Source organism: Chiloscyllium punctatum, chromosome 15 (genome assembly GCF_047496795.1).
Source record: "Chiloscyllium punctatum isolate Juve2018m chromosome 15, sChiPun1.3, whole genome shotgun sequence".
NCBI classification, from domain to species: domain Eukaryota; kingdom Metazoa; phylum Chordata; class Chondrichthyes; order Orectolobiformes; family Hemiscylliidae; genus Chiloscyllium; species Chiloscyllium punctatum.
The window spans coordinates 31,465,976-31,492,818 of NC_092753.1; the positions used below are offsets into that span (position 1 = coordinate 31,465,976).

Sequence of the window (26,843 nt, forward strand, 5' to 3'; positions counted from 1 at the left end):
GAATTTATTGTTTTGCCAATCTCAAACCAATGACATGGTTAATTTTGGGGGTATAAAAAAGGCAGGCATTTTGAAAGTCAGACAGAGTAACTGCCATCAAGAAAGACCCAAGGCATTGAAACACTCTCTGTCAAAGGTATATTTTCATATGAAACATATTCACCGCAAAAGAAAGGAGACAACCCAGGGAGATCTTCAGATAAAAGAAGTAAGGCACCAAATACAACAGCGACTGTATGGTTTTGAAATTAAGTTGATGTAATTTTAATAAATGTTTTATGGGAACAGTATATTGATATAGAGTTGGAGGCAGATAATAAGCAGTTATGAGAAAGGGGGCTTAGAGGTGTAAATAGTTGTTGTTTAATGTTCACTTTTAGAGTTAAAGTATAAGTTGATGCATAATGATTCTTTTAATCACCTTTAATGAACTCACGACATCTCAAAATGCTGTGCAGCCCAATTAAGTAGCTTTTTTGCAGTGCTGCTAATGTAGAGACTGTTGAAAAACACAAGAAAGTTGGCTATTGTTGCTCATTCCATGTTGAAATCCATTATGTAACAACAGGGGCACTCAGATGTTACCACTGAACTCATCATCTGTTGTCAGAGGATACCCTTCTTCCCCACAACCCATCTTTCAAGATATAGCATTCTGTTCATTGACAGGGTGCAGAAAAATAAAAACCTATCTGCACTTTCATAGGTAGTTGTCTGGTAAGAACTGGAATTTGTAATGCAAAGTTTTATTATTATTATTTGTTAATGCCTGATCAGCTTTAACATAGCTTCTAACGTGTAATCAGAATGATAAGGCTGTTTTAAAATTGAATTAAGTTGTGAGATCTCTATGGTCACCTCTGTCTCATACAGGCATCATCTTCCAGAGAAAAAAGCCTTGGCACAGTCCCCTTTTTCACCACATGCACAATCCTTTGCTAGATACCACAAACAATCTGCACAGGTTACAAGCAGAGGTACAGAATATTGATTTACTCACATATCCTGGGGAGGTCATTGATTTGAAATTGAAACTGCATCTGATGATATAACCACAGCTAGAGAATTGGACAAGCCAGCATAAGTTCTCAAAGGAAACGGGTGTGTAATCCCGAGCCACCGATAGCTATAATTATACCGAATGTATTTGTCCTAGTGCTATCATGCAATAAACTACAACTTGTTATCTAAGACATATACGTTTTCTTGCAGGACTCCCTGCTGAATAATTCTTTACTACTAACAATTTGACAGACCCTTAGAGTCAACACAGAGGCAGACTGGTGCCAACCCACATGTAGTTTTTGTAGCCTGGGGGAAACAATATTCCATAGGTATGTTGAGTGTTTTAATTTGCAGCCCCTCTTTAGTTATTTGAAGGAGCTGTTTCTAAACTTTGGAGTGCAATTCAGCTTGACATTCCTGATTTATGGGCACCCACAGAGGAAGGGGTGGAGGTCAGAAAACCTCATTGTAAGCCTGCTTCTGTGCTTGGCCAATGTCTCTGTTAACAGATCCAGGCATCAGGGCATGGAGGCGATCAGTATACACAACTGCCTGTTCCTCTTTCATGGTTACATCCATATTTGAGGATCCACTGGGGGTGAGCACGTGCTGTGCATCCACATGATAGAGGTCTTTAGAGTCTGGTGGGCACCGCAGAGGCTGGGGAGCATTATCATTTTAGACCATGTTCCCTTGGTTTAGTAAGTTTACATTCACCTTTTTATACATTTCCATTAACCAAATTGGGATTTTTCAAAAATGAGATAACAAGAGTCCAGAGGCAGTAATTCCTGTTCATGTGAAGGGCAAGGCTAGTAGGTATAGGAACTTCTGGATGACTAGAGAAATTAAGGCTCTGGTCAAGAAAATGAAAGATGCACACAATCATAGAATCCCTACAGTGTAGAAGCAGGCCATTTGGCCCATCAAGTCTGCAGTGACCCTTTGAAGTGCATTGCACCCAGACCCACCTGTTACCCTATCCCTATTTCTTATTGCTACTCAACATCCCTGGACATTATGGACAATTTAGCATTGCCAATTTACCAAACCTGCACACCTTTGGACTGTAGGAGGAAACCAGAGCACCCGGAGGAAAGCCGCACAGATATGGGGAGAATGTAACACAGATAGTTACCCGAGGTTGGAATCAAACTGGGGTCCCTAGCACTGTGAGACAGCAGCGCTAACACTGAGCCACAGTGCCACCCACATAATAGGTGGAGACAGTTGGGATCGAGTGAATCCCTTGAGGAGTGAAAGGGCTGTAAGAGTATACTTGAGGGAAATCAGCAGGGCAAAAAGGAGACATGAGATAGCTTTGGCAAATAAAATTCAGACGATTCCAAAAGGAATCTACAAATACATTAATGACAAAAAAGTAGCTAGGGAGAGAATAGAGTCCCTTGAAGTTCAACAAGGCTGTCTATGCATGGAACCATAGGAGATGGTTGAGATACTAAATCAACATTTTACGTCAGTATTTACTGTGGAGAGGATATGGAAGCCAGAGAAATTGGAGAATTAAATAGTGACATCTTGGAAAGTACCCGTATTACAGAGGTGGTGGTGCTGGATGCCTTAGAATGCAATCAGGTGGATAAATCCCTGGGACTTAATCAGGTGTACACTAGAACTCTGTGGGAAGCTTAGGATGTGATTGCTGGGCCCCTTGCTGAGATATTTGTATCATGAATAGCCACAGGTGAAGTGCCGTAACACAGTAGGGAGACTAATGTCGTGCCACTATTTAAGAAAGGTGGTAAAGAAAAGCTAGGGAACTATAAACCAGTGAGCCTGATGGCAGTGGTGAGTAAATTGTTAGAAGGGGGTTCTGAGGGACAGGATGTACATGTATTTAGAAAGGCAAGGATTGATTAGAGATAGTTAACATGGCTTTATGCATGGGAAATCTTGTCTCATGAACTTGATTGAGGTTCTTAGGAAGTAACAAAGAGGATTGGTGAAGGCAGAATGATACGCGTTCGACAAGGTTTCACATGTTAGACTGGTTAGCAAGGTTAGATCACATGGAATATAGGGAGAGCTAGTCAAATGTACACAAAATTGACTTAAAGGTAGGAGACAGAAGGTGGTGGGGAGGGTTGTTTTTCAGACTGGAAGCCTGTGGTCAGCAGTGTGCCACAAGGTTAGGTGCTGGGGCCACTGCTTTTTGTCATTTATGTAAATGATTTGGGTGTAAATATAGGAGGAATAGTTGGTAAGTGTGCAGATGACAACTAAATTGATGGTGTACTGGACAGTGAGAAAGGTTATTTCAGAGTACAATGGGCATCTTGATCAGATGGGCTGATGGGCTGAGGAGTGGCAGATGGAGCTTAATTTAGATAAATGTGAAGTGCTGCATTTTGGTAAGACAAATCAGAGCAGAACATTTAAACTTAATAGAAGGGTCATGAGGAATGTTCAAACGAAGAGATCTTGGAGTGCAGGTTCATAGTTCCTGGAAAGTGGCATCATGGGTAGACAAGGTAGTAAAGAAGGGCTTTGGTGCACTTCCCTTTATCGGTCAGTGCATTGAGTATAGGAGTACGGATATCACATGGCTGCTGAACAGGACATTGATGATGGCTATTTTTAGAATACTGCAGACAACTCTGGTCTCTCTACTATAGGAATCATGTTGTTAAATGTAAAAGGGTTGAGAAACAATTTACAAGGATGTTGCCAGGTTAGAGGGACTGAGCTGTAGGGAGAGGCTGGGGCAATTTTCCCAAGATAATTGGAAGCCAAGGGGTGGCCTTGTAGAGGTTTATAAGATCATGGGTCAAAAAGTGTGGCACTGGAAAAGTACAGCAGGTCAGGCAGCATCCAAGAAGCAGAAGAGTCGATGTTTCGGGCACAAGCCCAATCATGACAGGCATTGATAGGATGAATAGCCAAGGTCATTTTTCCAGAGTAGCAGGGTCCAAAACCAGAAGTGACAGTGGCATTGAAAAAGGATCTAAGGAGCAATGTTTTCACACAGAGGGTGGTGCATTTATGGAATGAGTTGCTAGAGGAAGTGGAGGAGGCTGGTACAAATAAAAGGCACCTGGATGGGTATATGAATAGGAAGGGTTTTGAGGGGTATGGGCTAAATGCTGGCAAATGGAACTAGATTAATTTAGGATATCTGGTCAGAATGGACAAGTTGGATCAAAGGGTCTGTTTCCATAATGTATACCTCTATGACACATTAAGTTTGTGTTTTTGATATAGGGGCCAATCAGGGGCTGTTTAACCTGATTACAGGTTTATTTCCAAAAACAAATGAAGGGAGCATTGAGCCCTTGTAGTGCTGATGAGCTGAGGAGTGGCAGATGGAGCTTAATTTAGATAAATGTGAAGTGCTGCATTTTGGTAAGACAAATCAGAGCAGAACATTTAAACTTAATAGAAGGGTCATTTAAACTTAATAGTAGTGGCATTATTCTTGAGCCAGGAGGCATGGATCCAAATCCTGATTATACCACCAGTGTTGCATAACATATCTGAAGACACAGGAGAAGTGGTGTCAATGAACCATCCCAAATAGAAGGCACCAACAGTTGGTATCCAAACCATAAGATGACATGGCAATCATCAATGTATACACTGCTATAAAAATGCATCGGGGTAACAACGGTAAAGAAAACGTATTCAATATATGAGGAAAAAGAAAGTTAAAGTCAAGTGCTTTTATCACATTAATAACATTACAGCTTTAAGATGACACAGGTTAACTAGTCAGCAGCTGAAAAATGAATACCGGCTAATATTCAGCAACACTCATTGGAGAAGTAACAAACTGAAAGCAACACTCCAGAAGGAACCTTCATCTCAGAGCTGGAAAGAATCAGGTCAACAATCCTTAGTCAGTGACCAATCCTCCAAATCAAAAGGAATGCATTCTGGAAAAATTGTGCAACTTATAGATAATCTGCATTTGTGAAGTCACTGACCTGGAATGGAGTATTGGGAAATGTTGGGATAAAGCTTGGGGGAAGATCACGCAAGATGTTTCTCAGAATTAACCAATTTCTTTTTGTTTAGGGCAGTCTACACATGGGCTGCACCTCTGACAGTTTATGGTATCACTGGCTCTCTGGGGGTATAAGTATGCTCTTCACTTTGCCTTCTGCAACAGCCCTATCTCTTCCACCTCCTTTAAAATGATGAATAGTTGAAGGCCCATTTAAAATTTAATAGCTGCCATTCTGTCTTTCTGAATGTGATGAATTCCAGAACATCTCAAGTTCAGAAACTCTTAGGACTTTGGTCACAATGAAACATGCTGAAAGAGAACTGCAGATAAAATTGCAGCTAAACTACAAAAGATGAAGCTGCAGAGTTCCCAATCTCCTCCCAGGCTCAGTTATAAAATGTCAACAGCATTCTCTGGTCTCAGACCCTGCTACATCTCCGTTTACTAGCTTAAATCTGGAGACACTTGACAACTGGCATTAATGACCGGAAGATTACATTCTATTGTTTTGTTTTTCCCACAGGCTGGTGCTGCATCAATAACGTACAAAGGACTGAATAAATGCCATTCAAAAGGCTGAGGAAATTCTAGAACAAAGAGTGATAGAAGTAAATTTGTGCCTAATAGATCCTGATTGCTTGTGCTAAATAATGGCATTACAACACTGTATCAATAGGTAACTTGAATAGACTCTAAGTTATTATCATATTTAACTCCCATGGTGCATGAAACCGAGGTCAGATGGGACAGAAACCACTGACCTGGCATTTTTAAGAAGATGTCTCCACAACTGATACGGAGACAATCTGCTGTCCAATTGAGGATGGCAGGTGTTCTTGAAATTAGGGGTACAGTCAGAGATCTTCCAATTGAAGTGAACAATGTCCTCGCATTACCATTCAACTGGACTAGCCACATGAACATAATGGATACATGAGCAAGTCAGATTCTGTGTCGAGTAACTCACATCCTCAAAGTCTGTCCACCAAGTACAAGGCACAAATCAGGAGTATGATGAAATATGCTCCTTGTGCCTGGATAGGTGCAGATCTATCAACATACAATATTCTGTCCTTCCATCACCAATGCACTGTTACAAAGGTTTGAAGAGCTGTATGAAGATTGCTACCATGTTTCCTACATTAACATCAACACTTCAAATGTAGTTACGTGGCTGTTAGGCACTTCAAGGCATCTTCACGTTGTTAAAAGAGGAAAGTGTTATACAATCACTACTTTTTTAGAAAAGAAATGTTTGGGGACCCACATATTGGGCAGGGCCTTGGAAAATAATTTTTAATATATACACAAAATAGTTTGGAAATGGTAATTGTTGAATATATTGAAATATACTGCCAGCTACTCTTAAACGCATGGCAATATTCCTGAAGAGGTACTTTTAGTTCCCCTGTTAGCATTTCCATAGCAACACTGTGTTTCCATTCCAGTGACAATAATAAGAGTTGAATATTAAAGGAAGCCTTGATAAATTATCCCTTACATAAGTCAGGAAACACAATAGAATCAGCAATTTATACAATGTAGCAAATAGAATTCCCAGATTTACAAGATTGGTTTTTAAACATAAAGCCATAGAGATATACAGCATGGAATCAGACCCTTTGATCCACCTTGTCCATGCCAACTAGATATCCTAAATAAATCTCATCCCATTTGCCAGCATTTGGCCCATATCCCTCTAAACCCTCTCTATTCATGTACTGATCCATTTGCCTCTTAAATATTATAATTGTACCAGCCTCTATCACTTCCTCTGGCCGCTCAGTTCCCATACCCTGTGTGAAAAAAGTTGCCCCTTTTAAATCTTTCCTTTCTCACCCTAAACTTATGCCCTCCAGTTTTGGACTCCACCACCTTTGGGAAAAGACCTTGCCTATTTAACCTCTCCATGCCCCACACGATTTTACAAACTTCTATAAGATCATCCCTCAGCCTCCGATGCTCCAGGGAAAATAGTCCCAGTATATTCAACTTCTTCCTATAGCTCAAATCCTCCAACCATGGCAACATCCTTGCAAATCGTTTCAAGTTTCACAACTTCTTTCCTATAGCAGGGAGACCAGAACGACACACACAGTATTTTAAATGTGCCCAACCTATGACCTGCACAGCCGCAACATGACTTCCCAACTCCTCTACACAATGCCCTGACCAATACAGGCAAGCATACCAAATGTCACCTTCACTATCCTACTACCTACCACTCCACTTTCAAGGAATAGGAAAGACCATAATACATTTTTTTTTAAAGACTGCACAACAATTGGAAACTGGAATGAAAAATGAATTCTTGCTGCTGATCACTATCAACAGCTGTCAATTGAAAGTTCTATCCAAGCATTCCAATATATTTTCAACCAGAAAATGAGACATAAAAAGTTACCTTCCAATCATCATATCTAAAAGCAACTTCATCCTGCCCACTGCAATTGAGCTCCTTTTCCATTTTAAACAAGATAAAAGATCAATAATGACACTGCTGTATTCCAGAAGAGATTCGTTCACCTACCATTACACTGCACATGGTAACGTGACAGTTCACATTTAACTGTCTGAGAGCATAAAGGCAAAAAACAAAAAGAAGATTAGATGATGATCTATCAGTTAGAAAGTTGTGTATTCCATCACCACTGCAAGGATGTGAGCATATAATCTAAGGTGACAACCCAGTGTAGTCTGGAGGAAGTGCTGCACTTTCAGAGGGGCTGACTTCAAAAAAAGCAAACCTACCTGCTCTCTCAGGCAAATGCAAAAGGTCTCAAAGTGTTGTGGTGTGAAAGAACGGGAAGTTTTTTTCATTATTCTGGATGAAAATTGTGCCTCCAGCAGCATCATAAAAATTGATTGACTCTGTGTGTAAGTTAGCTCGCTGAGTTTGATGGTTTGTTTTCAGACGTTTTGTCACCATACTAGGTGAAGCGTTGGTGGTATGTCCTACCTCTCTCTTTATAGGTCTTGGTTTCTTAAGGTGGGTGATGTCATTTCCGGTTCTTTTTCTTAAAGGGAAAGTAGATAGGATCTAAGTCGATGTGTTTATTGATGGAGTTCTGGTTAGTGTGGTGACGAAACATCTGAAAACAAACATTCAAGTTCAGCAAGCTAACTTGCAGACTTATCATCAACCTCTCAAAAATAGGTTAACTGTCATTATCTCGGTGCTAATTGTGGAACCTTGATCTGCAGAAGTATATGTTACATTTACCAAATCACAACAATGACGATATTTCCTCAGTATTTATATGATTCTAAAGCACTCTGGGACATACTGAACTGATGTCAGGCAGTGTATAAATGCAGAGTTTTTTTTCTCTCACAGCTTTGAATACAATAAAATTGAATAAAGATATATTACATATGATCAGTCAGACTTTTTTGAATGGGTAAACTAATACTGTTACCTGAACACCCAGATTCCAAATTCATTCACTGTTGGATTGTAACAATGTTGAAAAGATATAATGATATTTTGCAGGCAAAAAATTGAGTCAGCACATGATTACAGCAGAATCTGTGCCATTTTTGTATTGGCACGGTTTCTTGCCAGTCAACAGGATTTAAATAGATGTAAATAATAAGGGATGGTATCGAGTGATTGATATCTTGTGTTTTGCACTGCCATTGGATTAAGTGTAATGTACATTTGATTAAATCTATGAAAAGTGACTCATTCTGCTCGCTGTTATTCTGGAGGTGGAATAACACACTGGCTTTAAAGTGACACCGTCTTCAGAAAAGGGAACCTGGCAAAAGCTTTTTTTTTGTTTGCAGAGACAAAAAGAACCATCATTCTCAGTACATTGACATTAAAGGTAAACAACATGATGTGTTTTGACATGGTTTATATTATTCTCTTGTCATGTGCGATCACAGGACGCTTGTGACTCAATGATTTCATGAAGAGAGCTTTGAAACAAAGCAAAGGTGGCAATTTACTTAAGTATCCAAGATTTACAGCAGTTTCAATAATGTAGTTTTTATATCTGCTATATTCCTGTTTGGTGGCAGCTTCAAATCAATGGCAGCACAGTGACTCAATGGTTAGCACTGCGCCAGGGACCCGGGTTTGATTCCAACCTCGGGCAACTGTTTGTGTGGAGTCTGCACATTTTCCCTGTGACTTTGTGGGTTTCTCCGGGTGCTCCAGTTTCCTCCCACAGTCTAAAGATGTGCAGGTTAGGTAGATTTGCCTTGCTAAATTGCCCATAATGTTCAGGGGTATGCAGTCCAGGTAGGTTAGCCATGGGAAATGCAGGGTTATAAGATAGGGTGGGTCTGGGTGGGATGCTCACTGGAGGGTCAGTATGGAATCAATGGGTCAAATGGTCTGCTTCCACACCGTAGACATGCTATGATTCAAAAATGGGTTCAAGCCCCACTTCAAACACATGGGCAAATAATCCCAGCAGACACTTCAGTGCAGAACCAAGTGAGTCCTGCATCAGCAGAAGTGCCACCTTTGAGTGGCGTTAAGCGAAGGCTGTTGTCACAATGGAATTTAATATTTTATTGTTGTCTACAATTGAAGTGTTTTTACACAAGGTTAGATTACTTTCTTTCCCTAAGAGTGATTTGGTCCAACTTAAATGATACTAGCAAAATGTTTTCCGTGAACTTAAAAATAAAGAAGTTCATGTATTATCACAAACTTGCCTTAAAGGTTGACAATGTGATGCCTCACACACAGGCCACACAAATAAGTGTTAGATGCATATAAGGAAAAAGAACATGATTACAGTGTGAAATCATTTTAGTCTCTTACATAGCAGACCTGCAGTTTCTTAGATGTTTTAGCTGGATTGTAAGTCTTGTAAAAGCACAGTATTCTCAGTAAGCTGTGAGTCTTTTTGTAATTGAATTGACTGGAGGTGGGTTCTGATGAGATGTTGAAGTTGGAAAAATTTGGGGAGACAGTCCTTCACCCATTTTCAAGGTAGGTTGTATTTTGCCTTGGTGGCACATTATCATTTACACAATAATTTTGCAAGTTTGTTATTGCTTATTTATATTTCCTTGCTGTCTTCTTCACAATTAAGTCACAAAGGATTTGTGTGCCCGTGCCCCTACGATATTCTGGGACCAGATGTGCAGGAGTATCTCAGTTCTCTAAAGCAGAGCCCAAATTTTCCAAAGCTAAATGCACTGAGCACGGACCTGCTCTTACCTGATCTAACCTCCACAGTTCAGGGATTCCAAAATTCCATTTCAATAAAGGAAACTGGTCATTTAAATAGCCAGCTGTCTTCAGAAGCTGTGAATGCATGAACCACAACTCAATCCTAATTCCATTCCTGCGAAATGAGAGACACGAAGTTCAGGGATGGGATTTGTGATTCCCCAGTGAATTTGGGTATTTCTGCAATCCGTGCTGGCAAACATCGGGCATTTGCATTTATTGAATATGCTGATTTTTTTTCCCAGTCTCTGTAGCACTCATATTGCAAATCTGTCCATATTCAGTTGTAGAAAAAGCCTAATTAATCTTTCCAACTCAAATAGTACTGTGACCACTTGAGATAGGATGTACATCTCCCAGATGAACATTTGAATTAGCAGGAAGTCTTCTGTCAGCATAATTTTGCGAAACATTAATACCACTGCTGCTTTCAGATCTGATGCTGCAAAGCTGCTTGTCCTGAGCTGGAAGTATCATAAAAATACTGTTTAAAATGTACTTACCTTATTTGGTCAGTGCCTGCAAATTGCACTGCAGATATGCAACTAGCATCCTATGTGATTATAAAAAAGAGCAGTCTCATTCTTGAGTGTATGAAATTCTACTGCAACTATAGCTATCGTATGGTCCTGTATTTTCATTAGCAAGACAGGTTAGGAGTCAGGATTGGAAGTTATTAAGTATGATTTATGATTTATGAGCTTGTGATCTGATATTGTTGGATCAGTAAATGTTGAGATTTGATAGTTTTTTCACAAAACAACCATTATTACTGCCTGCATGGTGTGGCTGAGTGGTCTAGGGCGATGGACTAAGGCTTCAGTTTCTATGTAGTCATGTGTTAGAATCCCACCGCTCTTGTGCTGGTGCTTTGGCACACTGAGCCTTTGAATGGGCGAGATCTATTTAATTATGCAAGGAATGGAGAGATATTGACCAAGGACAGGCAGAAATGATTAGTTTAATCTGATGTAATGTTTGGCACAACATCGTGGGCCGAAGGGCCCATTCCTGTGCTACACTGTTCCATATTCTACAACTAGTTTGATATGATTTGTACATCATATGAGCTTTGTTTTAATCTCTGTGATGATATTAAACAGGTGACAAGATTAAAAAAAAGCAGCAAAAGTGGACTCTGTAACCCCTCAAGCCTTTGCCATTCAATAAAATCCTGGATGAATTTCTGTATCTGTTCCATTTTCTCACCTACTCCCTATACCCCTTGATTCCTTTACCTAGTAATCTTGGCCTTGAATATAATCATTGATTGAGGGATACTGCTGTCTGGGCAATGTTCTATCTAAGCTGCACAGCCACTTTGAAACCTGAAAGTTATTGCAACCGCACATGCAATCCACTTCAAGATGCTATGCATACACAGCTGTCTAAAAGCATTTAATGTTTTGTCCACTTGAATGCAAGTGTTGCATAATACATATATTTTAGAAAATCTCAAAGATTCACAACCATTTGAGCAAAGAAAGTTTTCCACAGTTTAATCCTAAAGGCCAACCCCTTAGCTTGGGATTCGAACCTTAGTCCTGATTCTCCAGTCAGGGGAAAATAGCTTTTTAGCACCTGGCCTGTCAGATACTTAAAAACATGTTACATTTCAGTGAAAGGATGTTTCCTTTTTCTAATCAGCAAATCAACATATACTTTCTCAGTATCTCCCTCAATTTTAAATTGCAAATGTCAGGAGATGTGTAAAATGCGCTGTCATTTTGCCATCATTCATTTTACACTGTTCATAATGTGAAGATCTAACTCACTGAGTGAATATCGGTATAAAATATTGCTTCTAAAACAAGTTCCATTCTTCAAACAATAACTTAAACATAAGCATCCTTTATAAGACTGAGGGAGATTAATATCCATCTGTCAGTCCAGAGTGGTGTCATGTGACTGAATTGATGTTAACAAGAAAGTGTATTCAAAACATATTTGCATATCTGTAGGGAGGGGCATCAGTGATAGACATCACAAATAAGGACAGACTAAGAAATAATGATGTTAATTCGAAACTATGTATATACTGCAGTCAACCTTTCTGGAAGCACTGCCTGCCCATTCCTATATATTTTTTCAAATAAGAAGCTAACATCTTGTCTTCATTGTGTCACCCTCACTTCTGAGTCAGAGGTTTGTGAGTTCAAATCTACAATGAAAGGGTGAATGGACAGTTCAGAGCAGTGTTTGTTACATGGGAACTGGATAGGCATAATACTTGTTAATTGCATCAATATTTGTTAATTGCAATGCTATTATTGAATTGAATAAAACTTTTAATCACAGCAAAGTGATTGACTTTGGTGGAGGCAGACATTACCAGACAGATAATCATTAGAAGTCAGGAAGAAAGTCTTTATTTTGCCAACCTAAGACAATTTAGGAAGATACCAACCAACTAACACCTCAGCATTGTTATGCATCACTAATATTTTAAACATCATTCTTGCTGTCAATATTCACTCAGGTTTAGTGACCTGGTCACTGCCATATGCAGTCCCCAGTGTGTCATGTTCAGGAATTTGCACAGCTTGCCTGATATCTAACTTTAGTGTAACTCACATGAACTGAAAATTCTGTGTTTTGATATAAGGCCTAATACTTATGATAATTTTTCAGTGCGAATTGCTTTAGGAATACAAGAAACCATAAAGCACGCAAAGTGACAAATCCAATCAAAATCAATTGATTACAATGAATTGAAATTAAGAAAAATAATAAATCGCTGCACTAACTTGTGCATAACTTGTTCAAGCCAGATCTCTGCTTCTGACTTATAATGAGCTTGAAATAAACATATTTTCCCTCATTAGGTTGGCTTCCTTTTCAAGACTGAAGTGGACCATGATCACAGAGTTTCTTTTCCTTTTGCCATTTATTACATCATCAGTTATATGCTCATGGATACAACAAAACAATAAAGATTATCCAATAAAAGATATAATTTCCAAGTACCCTATTCTTGGCTCATAGCAATAACCTTTCCCTGGATAATAAAGAACACTTGCAGAAACTCTGAGACAATATGTTGAGTAATCCCAGGACAAACAACACTTAAAACTCTTCTTTGTCTCATTCGTGGCAACATATGAAGAAAATGACATTCTGTTACATAATGCATTTCACAATCTTAGGTTGTGTTGAAGTCAATTAAGTTATTTTGTAATGCAATCATTGTTGATCACGTAAGAAATGTGAAGGCATTTGGGCACAGCAATCCCCACAAACAGCAATGCAATTACAAAACAAAACATTTTGAAATGATGTCAGCCAAGGGATAAACTTTGATCAAGTCAACCTGACTTCCACTGCTCATCTTCTGTGAGAGGGTCTTTTATAATTAAGGACAGCGCCTCTGTTTAACATCTTTTCCAACTAAAGAACACCATCTCCCAACAATACAGCAGTGCCTCAGTAATTCTGTGCTGTATTAGCCTCGATTTTGTGCTTAAGACTCTAGATCTGGACTTAAAGCTATATGTAAAGCCATGGGCTCAGGGGGATGAGGGCTGCCTGTTGAGCTTTATCTATTATTACAGCACTATAAGGGGAAAAGGGGAGGTAGAGAAAAAGAAGGGAACTAGCAAATCTGTCATTGGTAGTTGGGAAGATGTAAGAATCCATTCTCAAGGATTGTATTGCAGAGCACTTAAAAAAAAGAACCAGACAGAGTCAGTATGGATTTACAAAAATAATATCGTGCTTGGCAAATCTACTTGAATTCTTCAAAGATGTAACTAGTAGAGTGATCAAGGGAGCCAGCTGATGTCATTTATTTATGGACTTTCAGAAGGCTTTCAAGCAAGTCTTGTGTAAGGGATTAATGGGTAAAATTAAAAGACATGGGATTGGGGATATTGTATTGAAATGGACAGAAAATGTGTGAACTGATAGAAAACAAACAGTAGGAATAAGTGGGTCCTTTCCTGAATAGCAGGCAGGGATCAGTACTAGGATCTCACTAATCATAATACATGTTAATGATTTAGATGAAAGAATTAAAAGTAATATCTCAAAATTTGCAAAATACACAAAGCTAGGTGGAAGGATGAGCTGTGAGGCAGATGCAGAGATGTTATAGTGTGATTGGGACAGGCAGAGGGAGTGAGCAACTGCATGGTACATGCAGTATAATCTGGATATATGTGAGCATATAAATTTTTGTAGTGAAAGTAGGAGGGCAAATTATTATTTGAATGGCTGTAAATTGAGAGAGGAGCATGTCCACCAAGACTTGGATATCCCTGTGCACTAGTTGCTGAAAGTAAATGTGCAGGTGCAAAGGACAATAAAAAAAAGTTGACTGTATGTTGGCCTTTATAGCAAGAGGATTGGAATACAGAAACAAGGACATTTTGCTGCAATTATACAGGTCATTGGTGAGGCCACACCTGGAATACTGTGTGCCCTTAACAGAGGAAGGATGAACTTGCTATAGAGGGAGTGCAGTGAAGACTTACCAGACTGAATCCTGGGAAAACAGTTTTGATAAATGAGGACAGATTGTGTTGGCTAGAATAATATTCACTGGAATTTAGAAGATTGAGGAGAGAAAATCTATAAAATTCTAACAGGACCAAACAGGTAAGATATAGGAAGGAAGTTCCCAATGGTTGATAAGTTCAGAACTTGGGGTCATTATTTAAGGATAAGGGGTAAAACTTTTAGAACAGAGATGACGAGAAATTCTTCAGCCAGAGAGTGATGAGCATGTGGAATTCACTAACAGAGAAAATGATTGAGGTCAAAACATTGTGCTTTTAAGGAGGAGGTAGATGTAGCTTTTATCGCTAAAGGGATCAAGGATTATCAGGGGGCTGGAGGCAGAATTAGGGTGCTGAGCTTAATGATCAGCCATAATCATGATCATATTGAATGGCAGAGCAAGTTTGAGGGGTCAAAAGTCTCCTATTTCTACTTTTCAATGAATTTTAAATCTGTTTGAACCCACTTCAATATAAATCTAAATCATTTCCTTTCAGCAAAAAAGCAGAAATGTCCAGTTATGGCCATGCTCCTACAAAATGGCTGCTTGAGGTTGCCAACTAGTGGCAAGTATAAAGGAGTAGATTGAAAGGTCACAGTAATGTTAAATTGACACTGGTCTTTTTTTTGGATGCTCTTGCTCATTATTTTTCAAAACTGCCATTTAGGCTCTCATGAGCCCTGAGGCTGGTTGTTGTTTTCCACCAGCACCATTACATGCACCTATTGGAAGGAACAGTAATAGAGAGATACACCCCTATACCTGCACCAGAGCTCCTTGACCACAACTGTTTGCTCTTTGAACCCTATCACCACAGAAAAACAATACACAAGCCTCACCTAGCAATAAGCTTAATGCTTGCAATTACTCTTATTCCCAATGGAAACCGAACTAGCAAACCAAAGGACACAATAAAAATATGAATATCTGACGAACAAAGCTTCAAAACCAGTCTTTGGTACTGTCAGCAATGATACATGAAAAGGTAGCATTCCCTAGTGATCAATTTTTAGCATAACCTGATTAGCATTATAACTGAGATTCCAGCAACCTAATGTGAGGACAATGTTGCACCTGCCTGGCAATAACTGCAGGAGCGATCTTAAGCCAAGCACAGGGATGGGTCATCCATTAGCAATACTTGCAGCTACCACTCAGCATAGGTTTGACAAAGCAAGAGACAGTTCAAATCAATTGCAATTTGAAACCTGCTATAATTTCCTTCTGGGCATCTTGGAATGTTGATTTAATGAAATTGTGCTGTTATTTAGGAACCGAACCACTCTCCTTGCACTTATGCTGCACTATCTGATCATGAGCAGTCATAAAAAGGGGAAATGTATTGGATTGTATTACCATCTGGCTGCAGCCTTGAGCTTGCATTTTGGATTTCCTGAACTTTCATATCTTTCATCTTTTCCCTTTCAAGATCTGTGAACAGGTTGAAACGCTTTCTGAGGATTTCCTAAAGCCTGAAGAGTTGTTGTTCCCCAAACTAAGATTTCCCATTAAATATCTACATCCTTTAAATTTCACTCGTATGACGTTTGCCATTTCTGCCACAGGTGTGTTGTTTGCATATGTCCCAGTCTGCCCCAAAATGATAAAAGATTATGAAAATCACCATTAAAATGCTGTGGTCATTACAGACTTTGGGTTAAGCTATTTGGTATAAATTGCAACGAATTTGGAAAATTGACACTACAGTATCCTGTGCAATTCTTCTGTGAATTTGATTAATTTGACAGATTATTTTCTTAATGCAGAACTGTAAGTCATAAAGTAGATTTCAAAAACATAGGTGGAAGCTATTAAAATTCATAGGAATTGACTTTGATAAACTTAGTGTCATAATAGTTTCTCAGTCAATAAGAATGCCCCAGCACTGAAAGCATGCAGTACATGGCAATTGCTATCAGACCTCAAAACTGAATAATACGACCCAGTCAAGTTTTTGGTATATAATCATTTTAAGTTGTTAATATCACTGAGCAGTTTCAAGGTGATAGCAAAAACTAAGACATCTCTTTATTCTCGGTTAGATCTAAAAAAGGAAAATTTTGGAAGCACATGGGAAATTAATCAGCATCTGAAGGAATGAAGACTGATTAACTTTCAAGTGCTGCTGAAAGGCCCTGCCAGAAACACAAACCTATCTTTTCTCATGCAGATTCTGAGCAACAATTTGTATAGACCATAGAACATTACAGCGCAGTACAGGCCGTTCAGCCCTTGATGTTGCGCTGACCTGTGGAACCAATCTGAAGCCCATCTATCTTACACTATTCCATTTTCATCCATACAGGTGGTGAGTCTACTACTGTTGCAGGCAGTGCATTCCAGGCCCCTATTACTCTCTGAATAAAGAAACCACCTCTGACATCTGTCCTATATCTATCACCCCTCAATTTAAAGCTATGTTCCCTCAAGCTAGCCATCACCATCCGAGGAAAAAGGCTCTCACTGTCCACCCCATCTAACCTTCTGATTATCTTGTATGTCTCAATTAAGTCAAATCTCAACCTTCTTCTCTATAATGAAAACAGCCTCAAGGCCCTCAGCCTTTCCTCATAAAACCTTCCCTCCATACCAGGGAACATCCTAGTAAATCTCCTCCAAACCCTTTCCAAGGCTTCCTCATCCTCCCACAATGCGGTGACCAGAACTATACTTAATACTCTGAGTGTGGCCGCACCAGAGTTTTGTACAGCTGCAGCACAACCTCGTGGCTCTGAAACTCAATCCCTCTACTAATAAAAACTAACAATCCTATCAACCTGGGTGGTGACTTTCAGGGATCTATGTACATGGACACCGAGATCTCCCTGCTTATCTACACTACCAAGAATTTTACCATTAGCCCAGTACTCTTCATTCCTGTTGCTCCTGCCAAAGTGAATCATCTCACACTTTTCCACATTAAACTCCAGTTGCCACATCTCAGCCCAGCTCTGAAGCTTATCTATGTCCCTCTGTAACCTGCAACACCCTTCAGCACTATCCGCAACTCCACTGACCTTAGTGTCATTCACAAATTTACTAATCCATCCATCCACACCTTCACCTAGGTCATTAATAAAAATGACAAATAGTAGTGGATGCAAAACAGATCCTTGCAGTGCACCACTAGTAACTGAACTCTAGGATGAACATTTCCCATCAACCACCACCCTCTGTCTTCTTTCAGCTAGCCAACTTCTGATCCAAACAGCTAAATCACCTTCAATCCCACGCCTCCCTATTTTGTGAAATAGCCTACCGTGGAGAACCTTATCAAATGCCTTAATGAAATCCATACAAACTTCATCAACCATTTTCCCCTCATTCACCTGTTTGGTCACCATCTCAAAGAACTCAATAAGGGTTGTCTGGTACAACCTACCCTTCACAAAACCATGTTGACTATCCCTAATCAACGTATTCCTCTCTAGATGATTATCCAACACTTTACCCATAACCGCAGTAGGGCTCACTGGTCTGTAATTACCAGGGTTGTCTCCACTCCCTTTCTTGAACAGGGGAATCACATTTGCTATCCTCCAGTCTTCTGGCACTATTCATGTAGACAATGACGACACAAAGATCAAAGTCAAAGGCTCTGCATTCTCCTCCCTGGCTTCCCAGAGAATCCTAGGATAAATTCCATCTGGCCCAGGGGACTTATCTATTTTCACACTTTCCAGAATTGCTAACACCTCCTCCTTGTGAACATCAATCCCATCTAGTCTAATAGCTTGTATCTCAGTATTCTCCTTGACAATATTGTCTTTTTCCCGTGTGAATTCTGACAAAAAATATTCATTTAGTGCTTCCCCATCTCCTCAGGCTCCATGCACAACTTCCCACTACTGTCCTTGATTGGCCCTAATCTTTCTCTAGTCTTTCTTTTATTCCTGGTATACCTATAGGAAGCTTTAGGATTTTCCTTGATCCTATCTGCCAATGACTTCTCATATCGTATATTTTTAACATTTATTGCTTTTCTTAATATTTCAAATCTTCAGGATTTGTGAGCTTTGTTTCTTATAATCTCTTTATAAATGTATTTCCTTCCTTGCAGGAATCCATAGGGTTTGTGTCCACAAACAAGCAAATATCTTCCAATTCTTTCATATATTGCAATACAAAATAACATGTTGGTGGTGAACTGCATGTTCTGCAAGTTGGTGGACAAAGCAAATGCTGATAAAACCAGATCTGCATATGCCCGCAGAGAAAACTGTGCTTCACGTTTGTCTAATCCTACTTCAGCAGCCTAAGTGTTGGAAAGTTGCAGAGATTTTCCATAGAATTATCATATGTTCAGGATGTCCTGCTCTTAGAGAATTCCAAAGCAAATTCAAATAATTTACAGTGATTGAAAACTTGAATAGTTGATATGTCATATCTAAGTAATGCAATGCAATATGTATTTTATTACAATTTTAAAATACTCCCAAGTTCTGATATTGCCGTTTTAAAAAGTCATCCAATATAATTTGAGAGACAAAGTTGATTCCCACTGTGAAAACCATTAAATGGTAACGCATATACATGGGAAAATGGTGTTCGAAGGAGGCTTCTCACTTGAGTGATCAAACCTGAAGCATTGCTGACAGATTATAATCAACAGTGAACTAAAGGCAATCCAACAAAGGCATGAAGTGACATCTTTTTTGAAACGAGTGCCTGTTTGTAGGGTTTTCACCGGCAGAGAGAATGTGTGCATATGTTGTTGAGAGAGGAGGGAGAGTGAGAGTCATCCACAGACGTACAGTGCTGTTGCTTCATGCTAGCCCAACCTCCCTCGCACCCAACAATTAAAGTGTCAGGAAATTCTGCTGCTGCTGCTTTTAAATGCCAGACTCAGAAACACCAGCTGAATTTAAACTGATATTTACTTGTGTGCCCTCCAGACACAAATACGACCATCCAAGTAGCGAGGGCAAGTCAAACAAGCAGCTTTGGCGACGCTAAAAAGAAATTCAACTTTTTTTTTCGACCAGGGTAATAAAGGACAGTCGATTTACCATTCTGCAACCCCTCTGTAATATTCAACCCACCGGGGGGTGGGGGGAGAGAAGATATGCAATATTCCTCACAGTTGGGAAGATCGCGAAGTGTTATCGTTGTTCATCAGTCATAAACCACCGACTCCAAGACTTCTAAGGCTTAGAGTAAAATAAAAAAAATCGTTCTTTAATTTTCCACTAATTCTTCTCTGACTTACACACCCGTGTCACTGCATCTCTATTATCTTCGCTGCTTGACAACCTATCTGCCTGTAACCAGTACACTAAGACAATGTTCGACACAGGGAAAACAAATCCTGAAAATGAAGCATCGTATCTTCACGGCTGTCCCCATTCTGGCTGTCCGTGCACTCGAGCTGTTTCCACGGGACGGAGAGCTAGCAAGCCCGACCGCGGGCAATATTCCGAGAATGAACGAGGCGCACTTACCCTGACAGCTTTGCGATCTTCACAAAGCTAAACACATCCATGCATGCAGAAAGCTCTTGTTTCCTCACTCTAGCTCCATTCTGTGTCTTTATTCGATTCGGTTGGGGCTACACGGAGAGGAACGTCTTCGCGTTCCTCCTGCTCTGAGACTCACGGGTCCATCCACTCCGGCTTGAGGTAACATTGGCTCTCCCTGCAAGATCCTGTGTTCAGTGCTCACGTTCCCCCGCCACCAGCAAGCATCACCCTCAGTCAAATGTCAAGCCGGTGGCAGTAGGAGTCTCCCAGACAGGCAACAGCTCCGAGGGTACACGCTAATCACTCCTGGTGCCTGTTTCTCTCTCTCTCTCTCGGCCGGCTCGCTCCAATCACAGCCAGCACTTGATGACAAATTAAAGCAAGATTTTTGTTTGGTGGGGGCGGGGGAAGGGAGTAGCAGCAAAAGAAGCGAAGCGAGAGAGAATAAAAATCTAACGCTTGCAAGGAAAAGGGCTAGCTTTAAACAGTTGCACTGTTATTCTGATTCCGACCTGTGTCGGCTCTCGCCCGTTAAAATGTACAAGAACGTGACGCTCTCGAAAGTTCTTCCCTCACTTCAGCGACTGTTTCTAGGCTGCAAAATGTAATATTTCCCACCCCACCTAACCCTCGAGGGCTGGGATGGAAACTGAAAATGAATAGACCCCGCTGCTTGGTGAAGACATGTTGGAATTGGTCTCTGTGAGCAGAAAATGGCAATTTGACCTTTACACTTTAAATGACAGATTCATGAGTTTCAAAAGAAAAACAACAAAACATCAATAGGATGGTCTAAGAAAGCAAGTTCACAACGATTCAATTAACCATCAGTCTCGCCTAGCCAGAAACTTGGTTGTCTTCATCCGAGACTAATACTCAATGGTAATTTCGTGTTCATACAAAAGCGTACACAGTGCACCAGAAGATTACATTGCCTACAGTGTGGAAACAGGCCCTTCAGCCCAACAACTCTCTGAAGAGTAACCCACCCAGACCCCTCTAACTAATACACCTAACATTAGGGCCAATTTAGCATGACCAATTCACTTGACCTGCACATCTTTGGATTATGGGAGGAAACCAGAGCACCTGGAGGAAACTCACGCAGACACAGGGAGAATGTGCAAACTCCACATAGGTCACCGGAGGCTGGAATTGAACCTGGGACCCTGGTGCTGTGAGGCAGCAGTGCTAACCACTGAACCATCATGCCACCCTCAAGATGTGCAATTGTTATTCATGTTGAAAAGAGGCAGCTTTCAATTGTTTATGTTAGACGTTGGTGAATTAAAATCCTTTCTTCATCTTAAGAGTTGGTTAGAAAATGGCCGGTTACTGTCAAAACATAGTTTGTTGTCTCCTTTACTCTGGCTGACACCTGTTCAAAGTTTGTAACAGTTATCTCAAGGAAAGAAGACTGAGATATGTCAGAATTCTCAAAGACTGGCAAACCATCTCAATGTGCATTAACAATGTTGCTGCAACTACATGGTAAATCAATGCCTGCAAGAAGGTAAAGCATATGATGAACAAGGAGAAAGAGCCCACATGAACAAATAATAAGAGCAAAGCAGACCTTTCAGGCCCTCCAGTCTAATGCTACTCAATAAGAGGCTGATCTGTTTTTTATCGAATTCTACATTCCCATCTACATTCCCAATCGAACCTCAAACACACTGGACAAACAAATGACAATGAGAAGACAGATGGTTAATACAGGACTAAAGGAGTTATGTCTGAATGTATGTAATGTAACGAATAAGGTAAATGAGCTTGTGAGGCAGAGCAAAATTGGCAGTTATGAAATGATGGGCATCACAGAGACATGGCTGCAAGGGGATCAGGATTGGGAGCTGAATATTCAAAGATATACATCCTATCGAAAAGATAGGCAGGTAAGCAGAGGGGATGGGGTTGCCTTATTAGTAAGAAATGAAATTAAATCAGTAGTAAGAAATGAAGTAGGGTCAGTATAATCTGTGTAGGTAGAATTGAGGAACCACAAAGGTTAAAAACAAACATCGTTGGAGTTATGTACAGGCCTCCAAACTGTAGTCAGGAGCTGGGGTGCAAGATACACCAGGAGATAAGGGTGTGTAAGAAAGGCAAAGTTACAGTGCTCAAGGGGGCTTCAATATGAAGGTGGACTGGGAAAATTAGGTTGGGAGTGGATTGCAAGAAAAGGAATTTGTAGAATGTCAACAAGATGGTTTTTTTTGGAGCAGCTTATGGTGGAGTCCCAAGGGAACAGGCAATACTGGCTTTAGTGATGTGCGATGAGGCAGACTTGATAAGGAGGCTAAGATGAAGGAACCTTTAGGAGACAGTGATCATAATATGATTTTGTTTAGTGTGCAATTTGAGACGCAGAAGATAGAATCAGAGGTAATGGCACTATAGCTGAATAAATGCAACTACAGAGGCATGAGGGAGGAGTTGGGTAGAATTGACTGGGAGAGGAGCCTAGCGGGAAAGATAGTGGAACAGCAATGGCTGGAGTTTCTGGGAGTAATTCAGGAGACACAACAGAGATTCATCCCAAGGAAAAAGAAGTATGGTACAGGGAGGATGAGGCAACTATGACTGACTAGGGAAGTCAGGGATAACATAAAAGCAAAACAGAAAGGATATATTGTGGGGAAGGGCTGTGGGAAACCAGAGGATTGGGAAGCTCACAAAAACAAACAGAGGGCAACAAAAAAAGGAATAAGGAGGGAGAAGATTAAATATGAGTGTCAGCTCACCAGTAATATTGCTATGAAGGTGCAAGGGGTAGTGTACCTTTAAGAGAGTTGAAAGCTAGCAAGGACTTAGAGAGGCACACAAAGTACTGGAAAATTTACAATGTAACATTGGGTCCAGCAGCTAGCAGTATGAGACAAAAATAAATTCAAATTTGACCAATCAGTTTAAATTATGCCCCAGGATACTAAACTCCAATTAAGTTTGAATTTGGTATTTTGACAATATTAAAACCAATGAAATGATCTGATGCTGAAATATTAAACAAATTGAACAGTTGGGGGAGAATTACCAAAAGACTAACAGATGTAGGCTGCTTGTAAGAACTCTCTGAGAAAGAGTTTGCACAGAGAAAAAACATCAACACCAACCTGGACATCACATCGACAGAGGAAGATACAAAGAGAAGATTCAACAGCTAGTTGGTTTTGAAATTAGAATTTTCCTGTTAATCTTAATTGGGGTTTTATTGTACCAATATTGTAGAGGGGAAGGGAAAAGATAGGTTTAGATAAATGAGTTGTAAATAATTGCTAGTTAATTATTCTCTGTTAGACTTTTAAAAATTAAAGTTGTTAATTTTTACTTTAAATACTGACTTTTGGGATAGTTTTTTTGCTTCTCGAATTTTCACAGATTATAGCACGGGGTGAATCTTTTCGGTGTGTCAGGTTTAAATTACCAGAGGGATTTTCCTCCTGTTGTAACAATATAAAAGAAGACAGTAAGAGTTTCTTTATATATCTAAGGGACAAAAGAGAGGCAAAAGTGGACATTGGACTGCTGGAAAATGATGCTGGAGAGATAGTGGGGAACAAGGAAATGGCTGAGGAACTGAATAATGATTTCACATCAGTCTTCTCGGTGAAAGACACAAGTAATATCCCAAAAATTCAAGAGAATGAGGGAGCAGAGCTGAGTATGGTGGCCATCATCAAGGAGAAGGTGCTAGAAAAACTGAAAGGTATCAAAGTGGATAAATCACATGGACCAGATGGATTACACCCCAGAGTTCTAAGGGAGATAGCTGAAGAGATAGTGGAGGTGTTAGTGGTGATCTTTCAGGAATTGCCAGAATCAGGAGGGTCCCAGGGGACTGGAAAATCACTAACATGACACCCCTGTTTAAAAAGGGAGTAAAGCAAAAGACAGAAACTTACAGGCCAATTAGCCTAACCTTAGTCGTGGGTAAGATTTTAGAGCCCATTGTGAAAGATGAGATTTCTGAATATTTGGAAGTGTATGGTAAAATAGGACAAAGTCAGCATGGTTTAATCAAGGGGAGGTCATGCCTGACAAATCTGCTAGAATTTCTTGAGGATTAACAAGCAGATTAGGCCAAGGAGAGCCAATGTATGTTATGTACCAGGACTTCAAGAAGACCTTTGATAATGTGCTACACACGAGGCTGCTGAGTAAGATAAGGGCCCATGGTGTCAGAGGCAAGGTGCTAGCATGAATAGAAGCTTGGCTGTTTGGCAGAAAGCAGAGAGTGGGGATACAAATGTCTTGCTCAGGATGGTAGCCAGTGACATGTGATGCAAGGGTCGGTGTTGGCATCACAACTTTTCACTTCATACATTAATGATCTAGATGAAGGAAAAGAGGGCATTCTGGCTAAGTTTGCAGATGATACAAAAAAAAGGTAGAGGGAGAGGTAATATTGAGGAGTTAGGGAGGCTGAAGGGGGATTTGGACAGGTTTGGAGAGTGGACAAAGAATTGGAAGATGGAGTATAATATGGGAAAGTGTGAGGTCATGCACTTTGGTAAAAAGACTATAGGCATCGACTATTTTCTAAATGGGAAGAAAATTCGGAATTCTGAAGTGCAAAGAGACTAGTCCAGGATTCTCTCAAGGTAAACCTGCAGATTGAATCAGTAGTTAGGAAGGCAAATGCAATGTTGGCAGTTATTTTAAGAGGACTTGAATATAAGAGCAGGGATGTAGTTCTGAGGCTCTTTAAAGCTTTGGTCAGACCACATTTAGAATATTGTGCACAGTTTTGGGTCCTATATCTCAGGAAGAATGTATTGGTCCAGGAGTGGGTTCAGAGGAGGTTCATGAGAATGGTCCCAGGAATGAAGAACTTAACGTATGAGGAACATTTGAGGCCTTTGGGACTATACTTGATGGTGGTAAGAAGGATGAGGGGGATCCAGTAGAAACATACAGAATACTGAAAGGCCTGAACAGAATAGAGGTTGGGAAAATGCTTCCATTGGTTGGACCAAGGGCATGTCGTTAGGGTATAGTAAAGACTTTTGAAAACAGAGATAAGGAGAAACTTCTTCAGCCAGAGAGTGGTGAATCTATGGAATTTCCTGCCCCAGAGGGCTGTGGAGGCCAGGTTATTGAGTATATTTAAGGTGGATATACATCAGTTCTAGGTTGTCAAGGAGATCAAGGGTTACAGGGAGAAAGCTGGGAGAAAAGGGTTGAGAAGCTTATCAGTCATGATTGGATGGTGAAGCAGACCCAATGGGCTGAATAGCCTAATTTCTGCTTCTATATCTTATGGTCTTAAGCTTTGATTCCCTTGCCTAACATGAATCTGTCTACCTCCACCTTAAAAATATTCAATGAGCTCACTGCCTCTGCTTACTAATATCAAGAATTCCAAAGCCACACAATTCTGAGAGAAATGAAATCTCCCCTCAGCTTTGTCCAAAAAGGATAACCCCCAATTTTAAAACGAACTCATAAAAAGTAATATTTGTCCATTGTCTACTTGTCAAGACCATTTAGGATTCCATAACTTAATTCACACTTTGAAATTCCAGTGGAAACAAGCCCAGCATGTCCAATCTATTCTCAATCTACTCGTCCCAGCTATTAAGCTAATAAACTTTCTCTGAACTACAGCCAATACAATAACATTCTTCCCTAAATAAGGGTAGCAAAAATGCATACAGTTCTCAATATGGTCTCACCAATACCCTGTACAAGTGAAACACTGTTGTTCTCACTTTTGTGTTCAATTCCTCTCGTAACAATGGATCAACTAACTTATGGGAAATCACGTATTAAAACTCACCTGGAGGCCTATTTCCAGTTTCTCCCAATTGTATAGTGAATGTAGCCACTTTGTAATTTTAATCTGTCCCAATTAGCATGGTAATACCAATATGCAAAACAATGGAAGGTATCCGAAATGTGAAGATAAACTTTGTGACCAGACAGACTGCGTTGTGGTCATCATATCCAATCTATGAAGGGCCTGTGCATCTGAAACAGGTTTATTGATGTGGATGAGATCAAGTAGGGATTTCTTTCCTCATTAATTTATCTACCACTTTCTGAAGACCCAGTCTAGCAGTTATGACCTTAAAGACTCAAAATGTTTGGCAAGTAGCGGAGTCATTGAGCTATGTTTTGTAATGGACATTAAAATCCCACAAGCAGAGTACCCTTAATGCTTTCTTCCAATTTGTATTCAACATGAAAGAGTACTGGTTCATTCGCTGACAGGGGGTAGGAAGCAGTTATCTTGCCCGTATTTGAATGGATGCTATGAGACTTCATGGTGTCTAGCTAGTTAATGAAAGAATCAGTTACTGCCCTAAGAATTAACAAGATCTTTGAAGGATCTTCAAATGGGGCTTTTACAAAGAGCTTCGGAATCAGAAGGGGGCAGTTACATTGCTGGTAGTGCACTGTCGGCCCCCAAATATCCAGCAAGCAATAAAGGAGCATATATGTAGACAATTCACTAAGGTGTGTAAAAATAAGAACAGATAAATTATATTAGGAGATTTCAGCTTCCCCAAAATTAGTTGGGATGGTTGTAATGTAAAGAGTGAGAAGGGGTTGATTTCTTGTAGTGTATTCATTTTCATGTCACCTTGTACAAGTTTCAAGAAGGGAAGGTACAGTGCTAGTCCTAATCCTGGGCAATTAAGTCAGACAGTTGCTTGAGGTGGTAGTGGGAGAGCATTTCAGTGATAGCGATCACAACACGGGATGATTTAACTCTGT

At 40.1% G+C, this 26,843-nt stretch overlaps 1 protein-coding gene across 6 annotated transcripts in view; it reads right to left on the bottom strand.

The window, feature by feature from the left end:
* The window catches only part of frmpd4 (FERM and PDZ domain containing 4), a 750,261-nt gene that overhangs the window by 620,631 nt on the left and 102,787 nt on the right, over positions 1-26,843 (bottom strand). The window contains exon 1 of one of the 6 annotated variants that reach the window (XM_072584869.1): positions 20,106-20,727. The exons of the other annotated variants lie outside the window; for them this stretch is intronic. Within the exon in view, the coding sequence (XP_072440970.1) occupies positions 20,106-20,146 (41 nt within the window). The 5' untranslated portion in view covers positions 20,147-20,727. Of the gene's footprint in view, positions 1-20,105; positions 20,728-26,843 lie in introns of those variants that run through there. 6 annotated transcript variants of the gene reach the window in all.